General features: G+C 48.0%; 2 protein-coding genes across 11 annotated transcripts in view; both read left to right on the plus strand.

Moving 5' to 3' along the window:
* Positions 1 to 8400, plus strand: part of auts2a (activator of transcription and developmental regulator AUTS2 a) — a 388494-nt gene extending 380094 nt beyond the window's left edge. For 5 of the 10 annotated variants that reach the window (XM_086179169.1, XM_086179168.1, XM_086179173.1 and 2 more), the window contains 8 exons: positions 1203 to 1298; positions 1394 to 1465; positions 1736 to 1765; positions 2354 to 2425; positions 3168 to 3306; positions 5093 to 5341; positions 5538 to 5790; positions 5866 to 8400. In XM_086179169.1, the coding sequence (XP_086035295.1) occupies positions 1203 to 1298; positions 1394 to 1465; positions 1736 to 1765; positions 2354 to 2425; positions 3168 to 3306; positions 5093 to 5341; positions 5538 to 5790; positions 5866 to 7117 (2163 nt within the window). In that variant the 3' untranslated portion in view covers positions 7118 to 8400. The remainder of the gene's footprint in view (positions 1 to 1202; positions 1299 to 1393; positions 1466 to 1735; positions 1766 to 2353; positions 2426 to 3167; positions 3307 to 5092; positions 5342 to 5537; positions 5791 to 5865) is intronic. The other 5 variants (XM_086179174.1, XM_086179175.1, XM_086179176.1 and 2 more) reach the window with 5 other exon arrangements.
* Positions 8401 to 17588: 9188 nt separating this feature from the next.
* Positions 17589 to 24937, plus strand: part of cxadr (CXADR Ig-like cell adhesion molecule) — a 34050-nt gene continuing 26701 nt past the window's right edge. Inside the window, exon 1 of the mRNA XM_086227256.1 lies at positions 17589 to 17771. Within this exon, the coding sequence (XP_086083382.1) occupies positions 17720 to 17771 (52 nt within the window). The 5' untranslated portion in view covers positions 17589 to 17719. The remainder of the gene's footprint in view (positions 17772 to 24937) is intronic.

Here is a 24937-nt window from a genome sequence, read left to right on the forward strand (position 1 = left end):
CGCGAGATTTCATGCAATTGCTCATCAGCTTCTCACTGCACATTGCAAGCATCCTACAGCATCTGCAGGGACACCAAGCGCCTCCATATTATAGTGCATGCATAGAGCACATAGGTAGACAGCAGATGAAAAGCTGCAGAGTGTCTTTGACTCTCAGAGCTTTTTAAATGCAGCCGCTTACTTGCCAATATTCCTCACTAAGGGGCCTTAAAGGACCCCAGTCCTGCGATCTTGCTCATGCTTTTTCTTTAAAGCCCAGCTAAGGTGGCTGAGAGTGCCAGGAAAACTATGTATTTGTATTCATACTGGATCACATATAGTATCTGATGTTTCCATGAAAACTTTTTTGAGGTGTTTTTTTTTTGCCTTAAAAAAAAGAAAAAAAACAGGATATTGAACCCTGTTTTTTTGAATAACAGCAAATCTTCAACCCATGTGACTGATCAAATATCATCCTCTGTATTCCCAGATTTTAGCTCCTCTCCCACAACATCAGGTTTTGTCTGTAATGGAAACAGCTTTGATAAGTGTTCCGTTCCAGGTCACATGACCCTGCAGTAGTAACAGGTATTTCTAAGTTCTGGCTCTGATTAGCATCCATGAGAGCGTGAGGCTCAGGTGAGCTTCCTGCTGGCCTCTGACCCTCACACCAGTGATGGGAGCTCAACTGTCAATGGTATCACAGAGGCGATGAAAGCTGCCGCCTCCACCGGTTCCCTCTGTGACCTTCTGTCCTCTCAGCCAGAAACCAGCAAGGAGCTGTTTCCTCATGTCCTCGGCATTAATTGACTGCACAAATAATTCCCTGTACGAAGTCAAAGTTGCATCTTAGAGCATGACACATCGGAACATAGAGGTCGCATGTCAAGGTTCATCCTGGCAAGTGTTAGGCTGCAGCCACGTTGGAAGCCATCCAGCTTCCTCTCCTCCTCCACTGACGCTGGTGTGACTGGCAAGAACAATTATCCAGAGTAGTTAGTCAGGCATGTGTTTCTCTGCAGGACTTGCTTGCTTGACATATTTGTGCTTGTATTACAGCATTCGAGTTCATTCATCAAAGGACTGTTTCCCTTAATTAAATCTAGAGGGAACTTGTGATCATGCAGGCAGTCATTATTACATTTTCATTTTGAGACATTCAGACAGTTGACTGCTGTCCTACCTCTCCTCACACCTCCTCCTCCTCCTCCTCTCATCCTCAGCTCTTTCACTCCTACCCACCAGCTATGTCTGGCCTCCCACCTGTCATCCCCCCCACCGGGCCCTTCAGTTCCCTGCAGGGCGCCTTTCAGCCGAAGGTAAAACATGCGGAGACAAAAAATGCCCACAACCTTCTCACTCCACAAATTTTTTGTCTGGAGAATCTGATCAATCTGTGTCTCATGCTCTCTAGACCTCTAACCCTCTCGACGTGTCCACCAGACCCGGAGCCGTCCCCCATACATTCTTACAGAAGGACCCTAGGGTAAGACTCGCAGTGTTGATGGAACCTTGAGTCCATTTGTAAACTCTCATCTCCCAACATCAGACTATGTAATTGTGGACACAATAGTTAGAGGAAATCCTGGACTGCTGCTGTCCATTTGCTGTCCTACTTGTCTGCTTCATACCCACCAATGTGCTAATTTTAAAGGTTTTAAAAAGTCGTTTACCTGGAGTCCAATTAGTCTCCACGCAAGTCAACTAATTCTCAGCAACATTCCTTAGCCTCTTCTCTTCCCTCTGCCTCCTGCAGCTAACCGATCCCTTTCGGCCCATTCTCAGGGTGAGTTTCATCTCCCGCACACACACACTCACACACACTCACACACACACACACACACACACAGTAACACCCACAATGGCTGGAAATGGTAGAAGCAGAGTCTGCTCATTCATAGGAATGTCCCGATCCGATGGAGCATATCCAGGCACATGGTGTTGGATGGGGCAGGAAATGAACCCAATTTTTGGCTTTGTTTTGTGACACTTCTTTCAGACAGGTGTTGTAAAGGAGAGCACAGTGAGACAGACACAAACACACACACACACACTACTCACATTGGACCAGCAGTATGAAAGGAAGTTGCTGGAATGATTACAGTTTTCAGCAGTGGAGCTGATTTGTTTTATAATAATACTAATCTTTTTCAATTTTTAATTGTTGCGAGTCACTTATTAGATATTTTTTAACATTTATTTCACGATTTTTCATACTTGTATTTTATGTTAAGCAATAGAAGTGAAACCAGTTCTGAAGAGTATTTTTGTCTTCTCGAAAGTAGCATTAGCATTAGCAAATCCATGGTCTCATCCCAGTAATGTAAATGGCTTCATCTGCAGTTGTAACACTGTTGTTGTCTCCTGATGACAGAAACCGGGGAAGTGGTGCGCCATGCACGTCCATATCGCCTGGCAGATCTACCACCACCAACAGAAAGTGAAGGTGAAGACTGATCCGACCCGTCACTCACCCCAGTGTCAGATCTCATACTCCACACTCTTTATTATTGTGATAAGATGTTTTTTCACATCTCATTTTTTTACTGAAATCTACAAAGCTGAAGTAATTTTTGCTGGTGTTCCCTGACGTCTGAGGACATGGTCTGTCAACCGAGGAGTCTCTAACCCTTCGTGGAATGGCAGCTGCAGGGATCTGTGTTTTGCTCCTGGCCATGTCACTACCATTTTGACTACCAGTGCAGCTATTCTTTATACAGAATATACATGTACGAGTGTGTGTTTTCACTTATTTTCCTCATAAGACCGGTCAGGTGTGTGTGTGTATACATGCTCACCTAATGGTTGTTAGATCCTCCTTTACATCTGATTGATTCTGACTTCACATAAATGTCAGCATAGCACCTACGGGGGTAGCGAGGGAAAGAGACTGCAGCATGTTTCCAGAACCCTCCCCTTTGTTTTTCCTCATACACCGTTAGCTTGAATTATCCGGGTGTGGCCAAGCTTTGGCCCAGTCACCTCCTCCTGACCTAAGTCAATATGTTCTGATAATGAGAAGAAGTTGTGGAGCTTTGGAGTGGACTGTCAGCAGAAGCTATGATGCAGACGTCAGTCGGAGGGTGGTCACGACTCTCAGCTCTGACAGCGGACAGCAGGTCTCTGACTGCAGTGATACCAATTATCCCTGAATTAATAGTCTGTTATGTGGATCTGGCATCTTCCAGCAGCAGATGCAGGTCGACCCTCACAAGCTCGATTTTGGCCTCAAGCCTGAGTTCCTGAGTCGACCTCCGGGCCCCAGCCTCTTTGGTGCCATCCATCACCCCAGCGACTTGGCACGGCCTGCCACACTCTTCTCTGCAGGTGTGTTTGTGTTTTTTCGTGTTTGCTTGTGTGTGTGTGTGTGTGTGTGTGTGTGTGTGTGTGTGTGTGAGCTGTAAGCAGCAAAAGTGACTGACAGTTCCCCACAGTAGCTTTTGATTCGGGTTGTCAAAAATATTGATTTATCGATTAAATATCTATTTTGAAAAATGAAAACGGTACAAAATGACTTTGCCATAGTATCGATACTCTCCCTGCCTCCTTGGTTTACACATGCACTGTCGCCGCCAACACACACACAAACAAGCAGAGCGCTTCCCCGATGCGCGAGCCATCGTGCAGCAGCCCCTCCCCTCCTGCCTCGTAGAGACGGACTCTCGCTCACACAAACACCGCTGCTGTATTGTTTTTAGTGTTGTCGCTCTACATGTCTAAGCTGCCATGAGATGGCGTCTGCAGGACCTTCGCAACCAGTTTTAATAAATAAAACGGTAGAAGTGCTGTTTGCAAGAGATGCAACAGAAGTGAGCCGACAAAAGGAGCGAACACGACAAATGCAGCAAAGCTCCTCCAAGACAGACACCGGACCTGTATAGATTTAGAGGTACAGAGGTTGGTAACAGTATAACTTGAAGTATGTGTTGCCTAGAGTTATCACATCTATCGGTGTTTACTGTAACGTGTTGTCTTGTTAGCGAGTTGTAGCTAAAGCTAATTGACGGTCGGTACATATATAAAAATTTATTTTCATACTGTTAATGTGTAAAGAATAACTTGAAAAAGTTCTCTACCTCAAGATTAAAGTTCTTTATTTTTCTTTAAATAAAAAACTTTTTTGCACTAAATTCTGAGTGGTCGATCTAAAATCGGATCGAATATAAATATTTTTCAAAATATCGTATTGAAGTGTGAAATCCAGTATCGTGACAACACTACTTTTGACAGACTGATTCCTGTGATTTGTTGTCAACAGCTCATCAGCCTCCAAAATAACCTCTGCAAACATTTTTTTCTTGAGCTTTTACCTCCGCATTTTACATTTTTCCCTAAAAAGTGGATTCAGCTCTCACTCAGGTGACAGTATATTCAGATTCAGATAACTTTATTTATCCCCGAGGGGCAATTAAAGATCACAACTCAAAGCCTGATACAACGATCACAAGCCGTCACAATTATTACAGATTGAAAGTAATATTGGTACACTTCAGAAATTTAACAACAGCACAAATACATTTGTTGTGTATGTACGCTAAACTTGAACAGTTCGTTGACCCAATGGAGGCAAGTGAGAGTGAGGCCAGCAGCCAAGGTCAGCGCTGCCACCCAAAGGGAGGTGGAGAGGACAGAGGCGGAGAGATTTTATCTGTAGTCATCAGCCAATGCTGGTCTCAGCTGTAGAAGCTAATGTTAGCATGCTAATGTGCTAACCTTAGAATGGCAATATTACAATTCTTAAGCAGCACCATGTTTGCATTGACTCAAAGCCAGTGTGCCTTGAAGTACAATGATGTTGACTCCTCCCTCGTTGTAGCCACACTACAATTTACAAAATATCCTTTCCTCCTGCACACAACAGTTTTCACACTGCTTTGTCTGACACGGGAAAACCAGTCGGCATCCTGGAGTCACAAAGAACTGATGCAAGTAGAGGAAGAAAATGTCTTTGTGAGGTCAAGACACCTATTAGTGAGCTGCAGTTTTCATATTTGTTCTTTTGGTTGGTTGTGGGTTGAAAACTCCAGTGTGGACATGTCAGACTCAATCAGGACTGAACTTAGATGCTGAATGATCAAACAGTGTTTTGCTAATGAAATCTTTCCTGCCTCAGGTCCTACGCACCCATCAGCAGGTCCCTTCGGCCATCCACCCCACCATCCAGGGAATTTCCTCACCCCAGCGTCTCACTTAGGTAACACAAACCAGTTCAGTCCTGATGTGAATCAGGAGGATGCGGCCAGTTGTCTGCATGGTGACACGTTGTGTTTGTCTCCAGAACCATTCAGTAGGCCGGCCTCATTCGGAGGACTGGGATCGCTCAGTTCATCTGCGTTCGGGGGTTTAGGAAATCCAGCACTAAGTGAGTTTCAGCCTCATGAAGGATGCTTTTGATTACCGTTCTGTCTCTCACTTTTACTGCTCCAGAATATTTGATAGGATATTCCTGCACCTGTTATTTATCTGCACACAAAACAAACATCATCACAATAGATTTAAACGCTGACTTGTCGAGATACGCATTTAACTTGTGTCTTGCTGTGCTTTTCCACGTGTTGAATCCCTAACAGCGGCCAACTCAGTGTTCGGCCATAAAGATGGCCCCAACGCACCACAGCACTTCAGCAGCACCAGTAACAGCAGCCACCAGGAGCCCTGGAACCGCCTACACCGCACGCCGCCCTCCTTCCCCACACCACCACCCTGGCTTAAACCCGGAGACTCTGAGAGGAGCGCCTCAGTTAGTTCACACGAGAGAGACCGAGACTCTGACAAACGGGACTCGTTGGTCAGTAAGGATGACAAGGACAGGTGGGTGTTTCCAGATTTGTCACAATCAATCTCTTGGACAGTCAATAAGTACTGATGGTGTCTTGATGTTCCCAGGGAGTCTGTAGAAAAGCGTCACTCAAGTCATCCATCACCAATTCCAGTCAACCCCATCAGTCTTCTTGGCCACAACCGTCCCCAAGAGCACCACCGGAACCACATGCCCCCCTCATCTGGAGAGCCTCAGAGGGACAAGGAGAACAAGTCCAAAGACCGGGAGAGGGAACACTCAGAGTCCTGGAAAGATGGTGGAGCAGACGACCACAAGCTTAAAGACAACCAGCACAGTGACAAGGACGCACCTGTCATCCACGATGGCCGAGCATCAGAGGACAAGGTGTCCAACAGGGGTGCAGCATCACCCTACATCCGGCAGACCAGCCTGGAACGTCCCAATGGTGGCCTGAACAGGGAGGTCATGGAGAAGAAGGGAGAGCTGCCATATGAGCACCAGAAGAAGAGCAGTGAGGTCAAAGTGAAAGAAGAGAGAAAGGAGGAGCAAGATGGAGCTCTGGAGAGGCCGGCTGAGCACCTGACACAGGTATCCTCCACGCCCAACCTCCACCCTCCCTCCTCCATGCCCGTGCCCATGGGCATGGCTGGAGTTCATCCAATCAACAGCATAAGCAGTCTAGAGAGGACTCGAGTGGTGGCACCCTTCATGGGTATCAGCCCCATCCCTGGTGCTGATAGGTTCCCTTATCCCACCTTCCACTGGGACCCAATGAGGGACCCCTACAGGGGCCTGGACATTCACAGACGAGACCCTCTGGCCAGAGATCTGTTGCTGAGAAATGATCCTCTACACCGTCTGGCAGGGCCACGCCTCTACGAGGCTGAGCGCTCCTACAGGGACCGTGAGCCTCATGACTTTAACCGTGACCATGCCCACCCTCTGGCCCTGGACCAGAGGAGGGAGCATGAGCGCGCCCAGTTGGAGGAGCGGGACCGTCTGAACATGCTCAGGGAGGACTATGAGCATGGACGGCTCCACCCATCAATGCACCACCCAGTCCTTGACGGACACCTCCCCCACCATGCCCAGAGCCTCATGGCTCCTGGACTCTCAGGCATGCACTACTCCAGGGTCAGCCCCTCAGCTGCAGCCGCCGCCGCCGCCGCCGCTGCTGCGGCCGCCGCCGCTCATCAGAACGGTATTTTGAACAAAACACCCCCCACTGCCTCTCTTAGTGCCCCGCCACCGCTTATCCCCACACTGGGCGCCCGGCCAGGCTCACCCAGACGGACTACCCCGCTGGCCACGGATATTAGAGACAGACCGGCTCACAAGGACATCGAGGCACGGTGAGCTGAGCCTCAGAGACTCAGTCCCTGCAGCCCTGTGCCTCACTCACACTGAACTCTCACCAAGCACTTAGCCTTGGGCAAAGCCAGACTGTAACATAGCTGTGAATAAGTTAAGTGGGCAGAAACACGCCCACACAATGAATTGTTTTTTGTATAAAACGACAATAACCTGGAACAGAAAAAATAGATTTTTCAACTGTTTTTGCCAGTTTGCTCCAGCTTTTTGTGTGCATTCTTTGTTTTGTATAGCAAAGTAAAGCGGAGTAAGAAAGGAGACTTTTGGAATGTACAGGTACTTCAGCACTGATGGACAGGAAAGTGTGTAGATAATGTATAGTGGCTGTGTCGCTCTGTAAGGATTCAAATCACGGTACAAATATGCAAAAGGGTGCTATGAAAGCTTTAATTTGAACAAATGTAAATAGAAAGTATTTAGGCTGTGATTCAGAATGTGCTTTTTTGCAACTTCCTTTTGTGTTGACGCAGCTGATGAGTATTGTACCAGAGACCCACCACCACCACCGCCACCCCACCCCCTATTCAACTATGCAACAAGTGTCTGGGCTCCCTCTCGGACCACTGGCTCTCTCATCACAAATGACTGTGTTCCAACAGACAGACAAACAGCTGTATTCTCTCCACAACTCAGACTCCACAGACTCACACAGATATGAGCTTTAACTGATCCACAGGGTTTGGATGAGGCCATTAGACTCAAGGTGACACACTGTCCCGACAATCCTTGAAACAGTCTTGCATTTCAAAGAACTTCCAGTGTAAAAAGCCAGCTACCGAGATGATTTCCACCTTCACTCAGCTTACACTCGTCTTGTTCTGGGGAGAATGCAGCTCATCTGCCCCGCAGCAGTGTAAAGTACATGTTTTGGAACTAGGTTCTGTTGGTTAAACAGTGTATTCAAGTGCTTTCCTAAGTTGTTGTACCTACGAAATCAAAAGACAAAAAAGGCAAGTCTACAGTGTGGACTGTTTGTTTCTAATGAGCAGAGATCTATTTTAGTAGTCCACTGAAGGTTTAGTTGTGCGCTTCAAACTCTGTGATCATGTTGTGCAGTGTTTTATAATCCAACATAAAATTGTCCACCGGAGCCATAGTGGTTAGTCGAAGCATATTGCAAAAAGATTGTTAAATGAGAACCGTTTTTTTTGCTGTTTACCGTGTACAGGGGAAAAAATGAAGTCTTTCTAGATCGTGTACAAAGATGAGAAAACATGAAGCGACTGAATCTTCAGCATGCTCCTCATTTAAACGTGTTATGTAAATTGTGCCATGTTATTAAAAAATGTGTACTAACATTGTCTTTTGGCTTTTATTCCTCCTCCTTCTGCAATTGATGAATGTCCACAAATTACAAAGATTGCCAGTGTCTTTGACCTTTGACCTCTGTAATGTTTACTCTTCATCCTTTAGTCCCAGTAGATGTGTGTTATGGGATTGCTGACGTTTCCAGGTTTTCCGGTTTCTGTTCCAGGTCATTCCAGAAACATTGCATATAAAAGGGAATTTTTTTAAGGTTGCGGTGACCTTGACCTCCGACCTTTGTTCATTCTTGAGTCCAGTGGACCTTTGAGCTGTTGTTCCAGGGATGTGAAATTAGTGACACACTGGACAGATGGAAGGACTTCACACACACACACACACACACACACACACACACACACACACACACACACACACACACACACACACACACACTCTCTGCATGCTTCTGACTGTGTCCATAGCAACATTATCACTTAATATAAAGCTGTGCTGACATGAGCCTCCTGTCCACCTCATCAGGTGATCGACAAGGCAAATATCGCTCACCTGTAGTTGTTTGGACAGTTGAGGGCTGGTGCTCGGTTCAAAAACCACCTGCCTGAACCCAGTCGTACATCTGTATTCATCACATAATGTTGGAGTTATCAACGCTGCCATTGCCACTAAAACCCATCAATCAGATGCTGACTGGTGGTTGGTTACCTTCACTACCTCCAGTGAAGTAAGTCCCTCCTGCTCACGGGACCAGCACCAGGTTTCCTCTCTGACTTGCATCCTGAAACTGCTCTGTGTGGAAGTTCTAGGGGCGGCACGTTGGTGCAGTGGTTAGAACTGTCACCTCATTGCAAAATGATTCCAGGTTTGAGTCCCGGCTCGGGCACTCGGAATATTTCTGTGTGGAGTCTGCATGTTCTCCCTGTTCCTGCTGGGCTCTCTCTGGTACTCCAGCTTCCTCCACAGTCCAAAGACATCAAGAGGGACCAGGTTAATCCAGACTCTAAATTGACCGTAGGCGTGGCTGGGAGAGCCAATGGTTGTCTGTCTCTATGTGTTGGCCCTGCCATGGACTGGTGACCTGTCCAGGGGGAAGGCTGCTGGGATAGGCTCCACCCCACCACCCTCAACAGGAGAAGAGGGGGAACATGGAGGGATGGAAGTTCTGGGTTTTGTCCAGGAGGGGGGGCCAAACCACCTCAGATGTGAACTGTGAACCTATATCTGAATATTTAGCTTTCCTATGAGGTACAATGAATTAGAGTATGTCACCCTGCTCCTTCTTATGGATGAAGTGTCGAATGGAAGTGCTTGGTTCTCAGTTAGAGTGACTGTGAGTGTTCGGGTGGGAGGAAGGAGGGAGCTTCCTGTCCTCCTGCGGCTGCCCGGTCATGTCATCTGAAGTTTCGGGTGTCTTTTGAGCAATGGGACTTGATAATGTGAGATTTGAATTCATTTCCATTGATGTTCTCCGACTCATTTGTTTTCATGGTTTAAAATCAGGTTTTGACTGGTAAAACACGTATAGATGTATAAATAGACATTAAATAAGGAGATGAGATTCCGTTAAAGCTTGAAGAGCTTTTGAGGTAGATGGTAAAGAAATAACCTCACTCTGCTAATAGTGCTTGAGTGGTTCGTTCATACACGTTTGCATAGGCACACACCCTCACAAACCCTCACACACTGTCACAAACACTCACACACCTTAACAACACTTCACACACCTGCACAAAACCTGACACACCGTCACAAACACTCATACACATCACACACCTTCACACACCCTCACAAACACTCACACACCCTCACAAACACTCACACACCCTCACAAACACTCACACACCCTCATAAACACTCACAGACACTCACATACCATCACAGACACACACCCTCACAAACACTCACACACCCTCACAGACACTCACAAAAACTCACAGACACTCACACACCCTCACAAACACTCACACACCCTCACAGACACTCACACACCCTCACAGACACTCACATACCATCACAGACACTCACACACCCTCACAAACACTCACACACCCTCAAAGACACTCACAAACACTCACACACCCTCACAAACACTCACACACCCTCACAGACACTCACAAACACTCACACACCCTCACAAACACTCACACACCCTCACAGACACTCACAAACACTCACACACCCTCACAAACAGTCACACACCCTCACAGACACTCACATACCATCACAGACACACACCCTCACAAACACTCACACACCATCACACACCTTCACACACCCTCACAAACACTCACACACCCTCACAAACACTCACACACCCTCACAAACACTCACACACCCTCATAAACACTCACAGACACTCACATACCATCACAGACACACACCCTCACAAACACTCACACACCCTCACAGACACTCACAAAAACTCACAGACACTCACACACCCTCACAAACACTCACACACCCTCACAGACACTCACACACCCTCACAGACACTCACATACCATCACAGACACTCACACACCCTCACAAACACTCACACACCCTCAAAGACACTCACAAACACTCACACACCCTCACAAACACTCACACACCCTCACAGACACTCACAAACACTCACACACCCTCACAAACACTCACACACCCTCACAGACACTCACAAACACTCACACACCCTCACAAACAGTCACACACCCTCACAGACACTCACATACCATCACAGACACACACCCTCACAAACACTCACACACCATCACACACCCTCACAAACACTCACACACCCTCACAAACATTCACACACCCTCACAGACACTCACACACCCTCACAAACACTCACACACCCTCACAGACACTCACACACCCTCACAGACACTCACACACCCTCACAAACACTCACACACCCTCACAAACACTCACACACCCTCACAGACACTCACATACCATCACAGACACTCACACACCCTCACAAACACTCACACACCCTCACAGACACTCACATACCATCACAGACACTCACACACCCTCACAAACACTCACACACCCTCACAGACACTCACAAACACTCACACACCCTCACAAACACTCACACACCCTCACAGACGCTCACACACCCTCACAGACACTCACATACCCTCACAAACACTCACACACCCTCACAGACACTCACACACCCTCACAGACACTCACATACCATCACAAACACTCACACACTATCACAAACACTCACACACCCTAATAAGCACTCACACACCCTCACATACCATCAGACGCCTTCAGAAACCTGAACACACCATCACATGCCTTCACACCATCACACACCTTCACAACTTCACACACCTTCACACCTTCACACAACTTCACAACTTCACACACCTTCACACACCCTCACACGCCTTCACACCATCACACACCTTCACACACTCTCACGCCTTCACACCCTCACACACCTTCACACCCTCACACGCCTTCACACCCTCACATGCCTTCACACGTTCACACACCCTCACACCCTCACATGCCATCATACCCTCACACGCCTTCACACCTTCACGCACCCTCACACACCTTCACACCATCACACACCATCCCACACTCTCACACGCCCTCACACCTTCACACCATCACACACTCTCACACACTCTCACACCATCACACGCCTTCACACCTTCACATGCCTTCACACCCTCACACGCCTTCACACCGTCATACACCCTCACACACCTTCACACCATCACACTTTCACACATCCTCATACGCCTTCACACCCTCACACACCTTCACACATTTACACTTTCACACACCCTCATATGCCTTTACACCTTCACACCCTCACACACCTTCACACCCTCACATGCCTTAACACCCTCACTCGCCTTCACACCTTCACACACCCTCACACACCTTCACACCATCACACACCATCACACGCCTTCACACCTTCACACTTTCACACACCTTCACACCCTCACACACCTTCACACCATCACACACCCTCACACACTCTCACACGCCCTCACACCCTCACACGCCTTCACAACTTCACACACCCTCACACGCCCTCACACCTTCACATACCATCACACGCCTTCACACCTTCACACTTTCACACACCCTCACACGCCCCCACACCTTCACACACCCTCACACACCCTCACACCTTCACATACCATCACACGCCTTCACACCTTCACACACCCTAACATGGCTTCATACCTTCACACACCCTCGCACACTTAACATGCCTTCATAACTTCACACCTTCACACTTTCACACCTTTACACACCCTAGCACACGCCTTCATACCTTCACACTTTCACACACCCTCACACATCCTCACGTACCATCAGACGCCTTCGCAAACCTTAACACACCCTCACATCCCTTCACACCTTCACACACCCTGGCATGCCTTCACACCTTCACACCCTCACACGCCTTCACACCTTCACACCCTCACACGCCTTCACACACCCTAGCACACCTTCACACCTTCACACACCCTCACATGCCTTCACACCTTCACACATCCTTCACACATTTTCAAATTGCTCTGGTACCAGAAATATTCTTTTTCAATACTGTTTTTAAACTTTTACATTGAAATGGTAGAAAACAGAAAGTGGTAGATGTCGTGTAAAACTCTAAAGGGACAGTTCATTTATTTTGATATGTTGTTGTCAGGCTGCACAGTGGTGCAGTGGTCAGCACTGTCACCTCACAGCAAGAAGGTTCTGGGTTTGAGTCCCAGCTCGAGTAGTCTTCTGTGTGGAGTCTGCATGTTCTCCCTGTGCCTGCGTGGGTTCTCTCTGGTACTCTGGCCTCCTTCCACCATCCAAAGACATGCAATTGGGGACTAGGCTGATTGAATACTCTAAAGTGACTGTAGGTATGAATGTGAGTGTGAATGGTTGTTTGTCTTTGTATGTCGGCCCTGCGATGGACTGGCAACCTGTCCAGGGTGAACCCCGCCTCTCGCCCCTTGACACTGGGATAGGCTCCAGCCCCCCACCCCCCCCCCCCCCCACGACCCTTACTAGTAAGGAATAAGCGGAAGACAATGGATAGATGGATGGATGTTGGTGTCAGTATCTCAGGTCATCATCCGTCTGGAGAATCCATGGAAGGCAGGAGGCAGAGGAAGGTGCTGCTTTGGTACCAGCACCTGCACAGAAACGTCTTTTCAAAATGCCATAAGATCCAGGAAGAAAACCAACTCTGCAAATGATGAAGAAACAACTTTCTGATGCAAACACATCTAAAAATTTTCCTGCATGTTTCCGACCGGGCAGCAACACACCAAGTGTGGTCAGTCTCTCAATACACAGAATTTTATATGAAGGTAAAAAGGTCAAGAATCCACTCCGTGGAGTCCACAGTGATGCCTCACCTGCAGGAGAAAAACATCCTCTCACCAGTTGAACATGAGTGTGTGACCACTCAGCAGTGCAGCAGGTTAACAGATCAACTATTTAGTAGAGTAACGGCAGTGGGAAAGAAGCTGTTCTTCAGTCTTGTTGTTTTTGTGTGCAGGGCTCTGTAGCGCCTGCCAGAGGGGAGGAGTGGGAACAGTTTGTGCCCAGGGTGAGAAGGGTCTCTGATGATGTTCCCTGCCCTCTTCCTGACTCTGGAGGAGTACAGTTCCTGAATGGAGGGCAGGGGGGTCCAGTGAGTCTTTCAGCAGTCTTAACTGTGCGCTGCAGTCTGTTCTTGTCCTGCTGGGTGGCTCCTCTGAACCACACGGTGATGGAGGTGCACAGGACAGCGGTGTAGAACTGGATCAACAGCTCCTGAGGCAGACCGTGTCTCTTCAGCTGTCGCAGGAAGTACATCCTCTGCTGAGCCTTCTTCAGGATGCAGTGGATGTTCGTCTCCCACTTCAGGTTCTGAGAGATTGTAGTTCCCAGGAACTTGAAGGACTCGACGGCTGACACAGGGCTGTTGCTGATGGTGAGGGGGAGCAGTGGCCAGGGCTGTCTTCTGAAGTCCACTGTCATCTCCACAGTCTTGAGCGTGTTCAGCTCCAAGTTGTTCTGACTGCACCAGAACACCAGCCGCTTAACCTCCTGCCGGGATGCAGACTCGTCTCCGTCCTGGATCAGGCCGATGACCGTTGTGTCGTCTGCGTACTTCAAGAGCTTCACAGCTGGGTGCTTGGAGGTGCAGTCGTTGGTATAGAGGGAGAAGAGCAGGGGGGACAGGACACACCCCTGGGGGGCGCCAGTGCTGACAGTCCGGGTTGTTGAGGTGAAATCTCCCAGCCTCACCTGCTGACTCCTGTCTGTCAGGAAGCTGGTGATCCACTGACAGATGGACAGAGTCACGTTGAGGTGGGAGAGTTTGGAGGAGAGGAGTTCAGGGATGATCGTGTTGAATGCCGAGCTAAAGTCCACAAACAGGATCCTTGCGTAGCTCCCTGGGCTGTCAAGATGCTGCAGGATGTAGTGCAGTCCCAGATTGACAGCATCATCCACCGACCTGTTTGCCTAGTAGGCAAACTGCTGGGGGTCCAGCAGGGGTCCTGTTACAATCCTTAGATGGCTCAACACCAGTCTTTCAAAGGACTTCATGACCACAGATGTCAGGGCCACCGGTCTGTAGTCGTTCAGTCCAGTGATGGTGGGGTTCTTGGGGACTGGGATGATGGTGTTTGAAGATGGCGGGGACTTCACACTTCTCCAGGGAGCTGTTGAAGATCCTGGTGAAGACTGGAGCCAGCTGGTCAGCACAGGCAAGATGGTGACACTCCATCTGGGCCTGGTGCTTTCTAGATTTTCAGTTTCTGGGACAGCCACCTCAGCTCATCTTCACACACTCTGAGTATGACAAGGGGGGCAGGTTGGGGTGCAGCTTGAGGTGTGGAGGGGGTCACTGCAGTACTGATGGTCTGGATGAGAGGTGGGCTGGAGTGGTTGAGAGGTGTGAAGTTATTCCTCTCAAATCTGCAGTAGAAGGTGTAGAGGTTGTCTGCCAGGTGTTTGTTTGCCTCGACGCGGGGGGGAGGGTCTCCTGTAGTTGGTGATGTCTCGCAGGCCCCTCCACACTGAAGCAGGGTCGTTTGCTGAAAACTGGTTTTTCAGCTTCTCGGAGTAGCTCCTCTTAGCCACTCTGATCTCCTTGTTCAGTGTATTTCTGGCCTGCCTGTACAAGACCCTGTCCCCACTCCTATAGGCATCCTCTTTGGCCATTTGGAGCTGACGCAGTCTGGCGGTGAACCATGGCTTACAGTTATTAAAAGTCCGAAATGTTTTGGTTGGCAACAAGTGTGTCAGAGATCCCGGCAATTACCTCAGAGCTGATGTGCTTAATGACCAATCAACTATCTCTCTGAGCCAACTGACTCCCCCTGGCCAGGTCAGCACCTCAGCCCCCATTTCAAAATCCCGATCACACATCCCAGTTCTCCGTCAGCTATTTCTGAAGCAGCCTAATCTAAACAGCTTCCCAGCTAAATCCTAAATTCCTTGCGAAAAAAAAAAACTGCCAGTGGATGTTGCTCCAAATTGTTGCTGTGCTGGACAAAACCTGGCTTACCAGGCTCCCAGCTCCAATGCACCTCTTTTGCTCCGCCCTGCAGTTTACATGAAGAATACAAGAGCAACTGCTGGACAAGCAAAGCCAGCTAGCGCCTGACGAAGGGATGAGATACGACAACAGGGACAGTGCGTAGAGGCCTGAGGGGCTTCAACATTTATGGTTCTAACATCACTTGACAAACATCAGTCATCAGTCTGTGGGAAATCAAAGGCCATGTTGTCGAAATAAAGCACATGAATTCCTTGAATCTTCAATTCCAGTTTGAAATCTGTCTCTACAGGTGACATAACGCTCCAACTACATTTCCCACCATCCTCAGCTACCTCCCCCCACAGCTGATGACCTCCTTACCTGTGAAAACAAATTCAAAGCTTTCTTAAAATGCAAAAACAATCTTTTCAAAATAAGAAATTTTATAAAAATGAATGTGTCTTTTGGTCTACTTTTAATTCATTTATACAGTTTAAGATTAGCTCATCTGATTAATCAGATTTACGTGAACAATAAATCTCTCAGAAGTACAGAAGTACTTGATTCTCAGTTTACTTCAGCATCTAAAGTGAAAGTGCATGATGCTCTAGTGTTCCAGTGCTGGGTCACAGCCAGTCCGGTTCCTCTGGAAGCTTCACCAGGTTTTTATCTGCTGTACGGAGCATCTTTTGACTTCTTCACTCCTTTACCTGACTGAACTGGTTTTGTGCCTCTGCATCTTTAGGTCTTTTTTTTATAAGTTAAAAATAAACTGAATAAACAGAACTAAACTGATAACCAATGGACTGGTTGTAGAAAGTAATTGGTAATACAGATGCGTTTTATCAGCCAGTAGAAATATGATCAGTGTATTTTATTAATAATTGAAAGTACTGGCTCCACAGGAGGGCGGCCCGGTGCAGCAGTGGTCCTCACTGTGGCCCCCAGCAAGAAGGTTGTGGGTGGAGCCCCGGCTGCAGCACGGGGTCTTTCTGGGTGAGTCTCCATGTTCTCCCTGTTCCTGCTGGGTTCTCTCTGGTACTCCAGCTTCCTCCACAGTCCAAAGACATCAAGAGGGGACCAGGTTAATCCAGACTCTAAATTGACCGTAGGCGTGGCTGGGAGAGCCAATGGTTGTCACAGGGTTGTTCAGGGACAGGGTTGTATTGATTCATCAAACAAGACAGTGTCTCAGTTAAAGGAAAATACACATACAGAAAATTATTGATGAAATAATATAACATTTTTTTAAAAAGTTCTTCCTCTCAGCACTTTTGGAAACGTCCCCTCATGCAGCCGGAATCCTCAAAGGCGGCAGGACGAGTCATAGTATTAGGTTCATAAAAGTGCATGAGACTCTCGCATCCCAGGCGCCTGTATGCAGTATTAGATGTTTTGGCTGGCTCTGAGCAGGAGACCTCACATTTGAACCCCCCCCCCCCCCCCCCCGAAGGACCACAATGGCCTCGAGTGTGTGTGTGTGTGTGGGGGGGGGGGGTTCTGGCCTACTGGAGAGAGGATTGTGATAATAGCTGCTCAAACATGAGGCTCACGTTCATGGCAGGCGAGAAGATGCCTGTGCGGCTGCGTGCCACCAGAGGGCGCTGCTACATCTCCTAAAACAGGAGCGGGTCACGTGACAGCCTGCGGCGGGCTGTGCACCTGCAGAGCAGAGGAGGAGGAGGAGGGGAGGAGGAAGAGGAGGAGCGGACTTTAGATGCCCGGCTCGATCTGTGGAAACGCTTTCCACCCCAACACACCACAAGTTCTCCCGCCAAGTTTCAGTGGAAAAGTCTGGGATTAGCTGGAGCAGAGACGCAGCGATGGAGCCTTCGATAGCCCGGCTGTGCTGCGTCCTTTTCGGCCTGTTTTCAGGTGAGTTTCCTGACAAACCCGGCCGTAGTTGTTTGGCAGCGAGTGGTCAGCCATGAGCCGGCGGCGGCGCGGGCAGGGAAACTTGCCCGGATCCGTAAATTCACATGATTGGTAACTTCAGTTCGCGCTTTAGGACCCTAATCCGATTGATATTTAACTTGAAGAACCAAACCAGGTCCGAGTGGACGGAGAAGCGGACCAAGTCCGACCCAGTTCCAGTTTAATCAGTTAGCGGGAACCCAGAAACGAACCAGGAACTGTGGAGCGTCCCGGTGGCTTCTGACCCGACTGGCTCTCTCGTCAGGAGGAGCTAAGAAGGCAGGAGTACTCGACGTGTACTCTTGGAGTACAGCGGCAGTAGATCCCCGGATCGAGCGAGAGGCGTTTGGTTGCTCTTCGTACAACTCTGACGCCTCCCTTCCCAGGAACCCTGGTATTTCCCGCTAATGTCCCGTGTTTATACCTGTGGATACATAATCCAGCGATCACGTCTAAATTCACGACATCTGAGATACCAGAAGTTTGACCCCGCTGACCCTGAATCTAGGAGGGGTTGCTGCCCAGGGACCCTGACCTAGCCTGGGGTACGCTGTCCGGACCTGAGTAGGTGGTCTAACCCCAGGTGCGCAGTCCAGCTCTTGGTAGGCCGTCTGACCCGAGATAGGTGGTCTAACTCAGTGTACTCGGTCCAACCTGGGGTAGATGGTCTAACCCGGGGTAGGCGGTCAAACCCTAGGTAGGTGGTCTAATACTGGGTAGGGGGTCTATCCCAGTGTATGTGGTCTCACCTGGGGTGGGTGGTCTAACCCAGTGTACATGGTCTAACCCAGTGTACTCGGTCTAACCCGGGGTAGGTGGTCTAACTCGGGGAAGGTGGTCTAACCCAGTATACTCGGTCTAACCCGGGGTAGGTGGTCTAACTCAGTGTATGTGGTCTAACCCGGCGTAGGTGGTCTAACCTGTGTCTCTGTCATTGGATGAAAGCAGCAGGAGTTGGAACTTTTGCTTTGATCAGTCAAAGCTGGACTTTGCGTGACATCATCAAATCGGTTCCTGGTCCGATTCTGGAGGTCGAGAGGGTTCTGCTGTGTCTGGGTTACGTTTTTGGTTTGGTCTGTTGATGAACAGGAGCTGAAACAAACATGACCATCATGGATGATAGGCCCTCCATTGATACCTACACTCACCTGTGCTGTAGGGGGCGGAGCTAATGAGCTCAGCACATGAGGAAGCTTTTCCTGATGCCTGGTAAATTAAGAAAATTGATTCGTCAACATGTGGATGTCATGTGAACTGTGTGGAGCTGTTGTGGCGACGAGTAAATATCAAACATCTCCCAGAGCAACGGTGAAAGATCCGCCAGCAGGGACGTGCAACTGCGGAGGAGCCAACCAACCAATCAGAAATCAACTTGAGATGGAAGTTAAACATCTTTAGAAATAAAAAAAGAAAAGTCTTTCATCTTGTGAAGAGTGGAGGACAAGAATGTGACCGGAGACGGGTGTGAAACCAGGCGGTGTCCTTGTCGATGTGTGTGGGCGTAGCTTTTAGCTTCGTGGAATTTACACTGAAACTGGGTGATGGGGGGGGGGGGGCATTCCAGTCGGCTCGATGGTTAGATGCTCATTAAATAAAGACGGACTCCCTTGTTGGGTCTGTCCTGGTAGAACTGGGCCACTATAAGGTGCTGCAGCCTCTTTTGTCTCATGACTCACATTGTTGCGACTCCAGTTTGGGCTCATTAACATCCTAATGGCGACGTGGCCTCGCTGTTCCACTCCAGCGGGCAGGAACAGTGTCTGCCGGACTCGTAGCGTTCCTCTGACAGGGCTCAGAGGAACGCACAACAATCAGCTCAGCTCTCTTTAATGGCCACAGAGGACAAGTGGGACCTTCCTGCCTCCTGTTCTTTGTGCTGTTAGAATATAGAATTCCAACGACCACAAAGAGGTTTGAAACGGGACGTGAAGCCAGTGTTGATGGTTTATTAAGCCTTCATGTTGGAGAAGCTTTCATCATTACTGGCAGGGAAGGGTAATCAGTAGCTGGTAGAAAATACTGCAGTACTGTGGCTGCGTTCCCGAGGCAGGAGTGATGTCAGTTAGATGTTGTTCCAGAGAGTTTCTCTCTGTGTGCTACTGTGCTTAGTTGTACTGGGGAATAATACTTCTGATAGGCCTGTCCTGAGCAGAGAGAGACTGTTACACACACGCACACACACAGGCACACACAGGCATACACACAATACTAGTTCTGCATGACATTGTTTTCAAGATTATTTGTTGAACGGAAAAGGTTGAAACCACAGTTAAATATGAGGAGCCTCTCACTCCTGCTGCATGATTCCACTTCATCTCATCCTTAATTGTGTCATCTAAGAGTGTCTGTCTCACACACACTCACTCACACACACTCTCACACACACACACACACACACACACACAGCCATGAGAGAGTCCTTGCTTGCTTGGAAGGACCTGCTACCTCCATTACTGAGCAGGCGCAGACTGCACTTACCTGATAAGAGGAAAACCAAAGGCCCCAGCCAGGAACTGGTTGCCTGGTTACCTTGTGAAAACGGACACACTGATCCTTTATTTTGAGTGTGTGTGTGCTGCAGAGCGCCGCCCTCCCCCCGCTGCTCGCATGTTCATTTGGTGTTCTTTTACAACAGGAAAACAAGCCTGTGTTCCTTTGAGCAGCAACTGAGGCAGGTGCTTCGCTATGTGGAGCCCTGATATTGGATGAGGGAGCAGGACTAGGGGTCCATGCAGACTCAGACTTGTTCCCCCCATCAGTCCCCTTTTCTGCTTCGAGCACACACACACACACACACACACACACACACAAACAGTTAAGACTGGAGGTCATGATCCAGCGCTTACTTCAAACCAAAGAGTGTCTCATTGCACCTGGAGCCACTTGTCCTTGGACATGTGGAGTCTGAGACAGTGGAGGACATTGCTTTGTCCTCCTCCATCTGATGACGATGATGATGAATCCTCCCAGCACCGGCCTGGATGTTGATTTGTTAGCATGCTGGTGCTGTGCCAGCTGCTGTTGGTCTGTATTGAGTGTGAATGTGAATGTCTTACCTCGCCACATTAGCCTTCCTCTTCTTCTTTCCCCTCCATTTTGTGTCTGAATTGGTGAATGAACATGTTGCTGGCTGTGGAAATGAGGAAGAGCAGTGCTGGTTGATGGCAGTGCAGCCACTCTGTATTCAGAACTTGTTCCTCCCTCACAGGTGGGGAGTGTAACGGCCTTCTGGGCTGCTGCCAAAGCTTCTCCGGCAAGATTTATGGGCCAGATTTTACCTCCAAGTCTCGGTCATAAAGTCAATGTTGGAGTGAAAGATATCTCAAGTTTATAAATGTGGCCTGAGGACTTTGGTCAGGGCAGTGAGAAGTTCATCCAATGATTATGACAACTGATGTCTGTGGTTTAGCTTTGCTGTGTTATAGCAGTTAGCATCCTCACTTTCCCACAAACATGGGGGATCAAAAATGAAGTGTGCTCAGTGACACTCCAAGTGGCACTTTCTCACCAAAGGCTGTGAAGTACTTTTTTATGTTTATCTTCAGCTTAGCGGCACTAGCACTATGCTTTAGCATCACCACATCATAAACAAGCTTGTAGCCATCAAGAGCTACTGTGATTGAATATCTGGACACATGGAAAACCACTAAAAGTTCAAGCTAGCTATGACTATGCACAAGCCTCTGTGACATCATGACTACCAGTCCTCTACTGGGGGGTTGGAGTTTACACACCTAAATTCACGATGAAGTCACTTATTTGAACAGTGAACAATGACTCTCTCCAGAGTGAAAAGGAGCAACTCCACCAACCCCAGGAGTCGTGTGTGTAGCCTCCAGGCTTCATGCTAACTAAGGTTACCGGTGCTGCTAATTGTAGTGTTGCCATTCGTGTCTCAGGGACTTCAGCAGTCCACAAGCAACAAGAACATTGTTCTCTTGCTGTGTTCATTCACTACATGATTATTTTGTTATTAGTGTTAATTAAAAAATGACAAAAATTTAGCAGCTGACAAACTCCTTAAGGTCAGGCCTTAGTGTGTCTGTCGGTCTGAATCTGACCCAATTATGCTGCTCGGATTCTTATCTGGTCAAATCACTTTCACGTGTGACTGAATCTAAATGCGTTTAGAGATGTGAACACAACAAACCATCAGTTAGCAAATGTTTGTCATTAAGACAACAAACTCAACTACCAAGTGGACAGAATCCACCTCTGACAGTGTTTACATGCCTGTAGGCGTCAGAATGAAGGAGAGACGCTTCCTCTGCTGTCCCTGTAACCTCCCAGTGGAAACAAGGTCAGTGCAGCGCTGATTTTCCTCGCTCTCCTGAGTCCATCGGTCATCATCACTGTGTCCACACTGTTTAGGGTGATAAACACCCCCAAAGCACATTCATCACTTAGCCACTTGATGTTCAGCTCTGCAGCACCCACAACATCCTCTGCTCCTAATGAGAGATAATGGCCTCTGTGACAAATAAGCCCTTCGCTCTGATGCTAATAGGAGTTTTCACATCCGCGTATCGGCAGAGTACCATTTTGCTTCAGATTAACAGCATCTAGCCAGAGAAGGGTGCATGCCAAGTTCTGAAGGACTTCCTTGCATGTGTATTTGGTGGAAGGAAGCAAAGCTTATCTTGTCCTGGCCCCTTCATACAATTTTGTCATCATCATAATCTACAAACTGTGTGTGTGCACGCGCATCCTTGTTTTTCGATATTTTCACAGGAATGGCGGCCCGGTAGAGCAGTGGTCCTCACTGTGGCCCCCCCAGCAAGAAGGTTGTGGGTGGAGCCCTGGCTGCAGCACGGGGTCTTTCTGTGTGAGTCTCCATGTTCTCCCTGTTCCTGCTGGGTTCTCTCTGGTACTCCAGCTTCCTCCACAGTCCAAAGACATCAAGAGGGACCAGGTTCATCCAGACTCTAAATTGACCGTAGGCGTGGCTGGGAGAGCCAATGGTTGTCTGTCTCTATGTGTTGGCCCTGCCATGGACTGGTGACCTGTCCAGGGGGAAGGCTGCTGGGATAGGCTCCACCCCCACCACCCTGAACATGAGAAGAGGGAGAACATGGAGGGATGGATGGATGATGGATGCATGGATAGATTTTCACAGGATATCGTAGCATGATATCAGACTTACAGTGTGCTATATTATTTAAAAGCTTTGAATATGGTTCAGGGCTATTATAGAAGAAACGTGAAAATGCCCGAATGTCCCCATCAAGTTTGATGTTATCTGCTGATACAGAATCTCTGTTTGAAGGGAGTGTTTTCCTAGATATCACTGTTTGCCACTTCCACTACATTACAGTTAATAGAGTCAAATCAATCCTATGCCCACACGCCTGCAGGTAATCCCTGTATGCCCAGTGCTGCTCCTCCCAGTGCTGATTCCTTTCAGATCCCTAGCCGGTCACTTACCAGCACGCTGCTTTGCCAGGAACAGTAGCGAGTCTATTTTTGAAGGACAGTGTGTCCACCTGCACAGAGCCAATCAAGCCAGACAGGAAATCTCCACACTATTAGCGTAGTATATCGGTCAATTTTCAAAGTAAAACACCATGTGCAGGCTCCTGATCGCCAAAACAGACCTGAAAAGGACCTGATATAAACTTGGACTCTGTGTGCTTGTGGCAGAAACATGAACGTGGAGACAATGACCAGAACAGCAGAATCTGAGCAAGTTTAAGAATCGGCGGCGGCTGGAGATTGTTGGAGTGATGAGATTGTCAACTAAATCTGAACCGAGCCCAGGGTTTAAGTTAAAAAAAAAAAAATCTATATATCTATATCTATATATCTATATATCTATATCTATATCTATATCTATCTATCTATATATATATCTATATCTATCTATATCTATCTATATCTATATATATCTATATATCTATATCTATCTATATCTATATATATCTATATATATATCACACACATACGTATATTATATGTATATATGTACTGTCTATGTAGGTTTAATGTATAGTTTTGGCCATTATTCGGGGGGCTTGTCACCAGCTGTGTGAGATGTGGCGTGTGGCGTGCAGGTCTCCAGGGTACTGAACCTGTTCGCTAGGTGCTTACTCAGGGCTACTCATGCTTGAACCTCCTTCAGATTATCTCTTATGGTTTACAGACGTGGAAACAGACCTGCCAACTCATTCAGACAGCCATTCCTTTTCTGCAGTTCCAACTCTATTGACACGTTACTTCGCCGCGGTGCGTGTCATCATCAGCTCATGTCAGGGCGCTGTCTTACAGAGCTGAGCTGTGGGAACATGATTGTTTTTCCTCTAAGCCCTCCTCTTTTCTCTAAGAACATTAGTGTTAATTGTGTGTCTAATCTCCAAAAATATTATAGCTCAGAAAAGGCAACGTGAGCAGAAGGTGGGATGGGGGGGGGGGGGGTAAAGCAGCTGTTGATGGCGCCATTTTTAGCACAGCTACCTCATTGTGAGGTGTTGCATATTGTTGTTTGTGAAGATGAGGGAATGTAAATAAGTGTTGAAGCCGTCGTGAGGATTCATATTCATATTTCAGGTGGTCTCTGCTTAATCATCCTCTCAAATTATAGAGTTGTGCTCCTCAGCCAAAAAGCTTGTCAGGACCATGTTTACCAGGTCATGATTGCTTCTGTTTCACATGTCAGAGCTGCGGTAGCTTCAGGTGTGTTGTGGAATTTCATGGTGGTATAAAGACAAGCAGAATCAGATCTAGAAATCCCATTTCTTCTAACATTTTTTGAATCCATAGAGCTCATGATAAAAGGAAGCCAAAGACGTTTGTCGTCAAATGGTCACCATAAGCAATCAGGAGTGAGGTTAGTGTCCAGCTACAAGTTTGAACATCCCTCCAGTTACATCCTGCATGTCTGGTGCTCTGTTCAGTGGATACTCGAACCCTGGATCCAGAGTGTGGAAAGATACTAAGAGACTGTGTGTGAAAATTTGCGGCTCTACTGTTGGGGAACGTAGAGTCAGAGCTGTGACTGGGAGGCTGAGGGAACAGGACTGAACACCAAAACGCTGCCTCATTGTAGTTCCCCCATTGTCATGAGAACATGTGACCCACCTCAAGGCTCTGGCTCACATTATAATCATTGGAATCCCGCAGCTTCATCGCTT

This window comes from Aulostomus chinensis, chromosome 15, assembly GCF_037954235.1.
Source record: "Aulostomus chinensis isolate RoL2024-O1b breed Wild chromosome 15, RoL_Achi_v1.0, whole genome shotgun sequence".
NCBI lineage: Eukaryota > Metazoa > Chordata > Actinopteri > Syngnathiformes > Aulostomidae > Aulostomus > Aulostomus chinensis.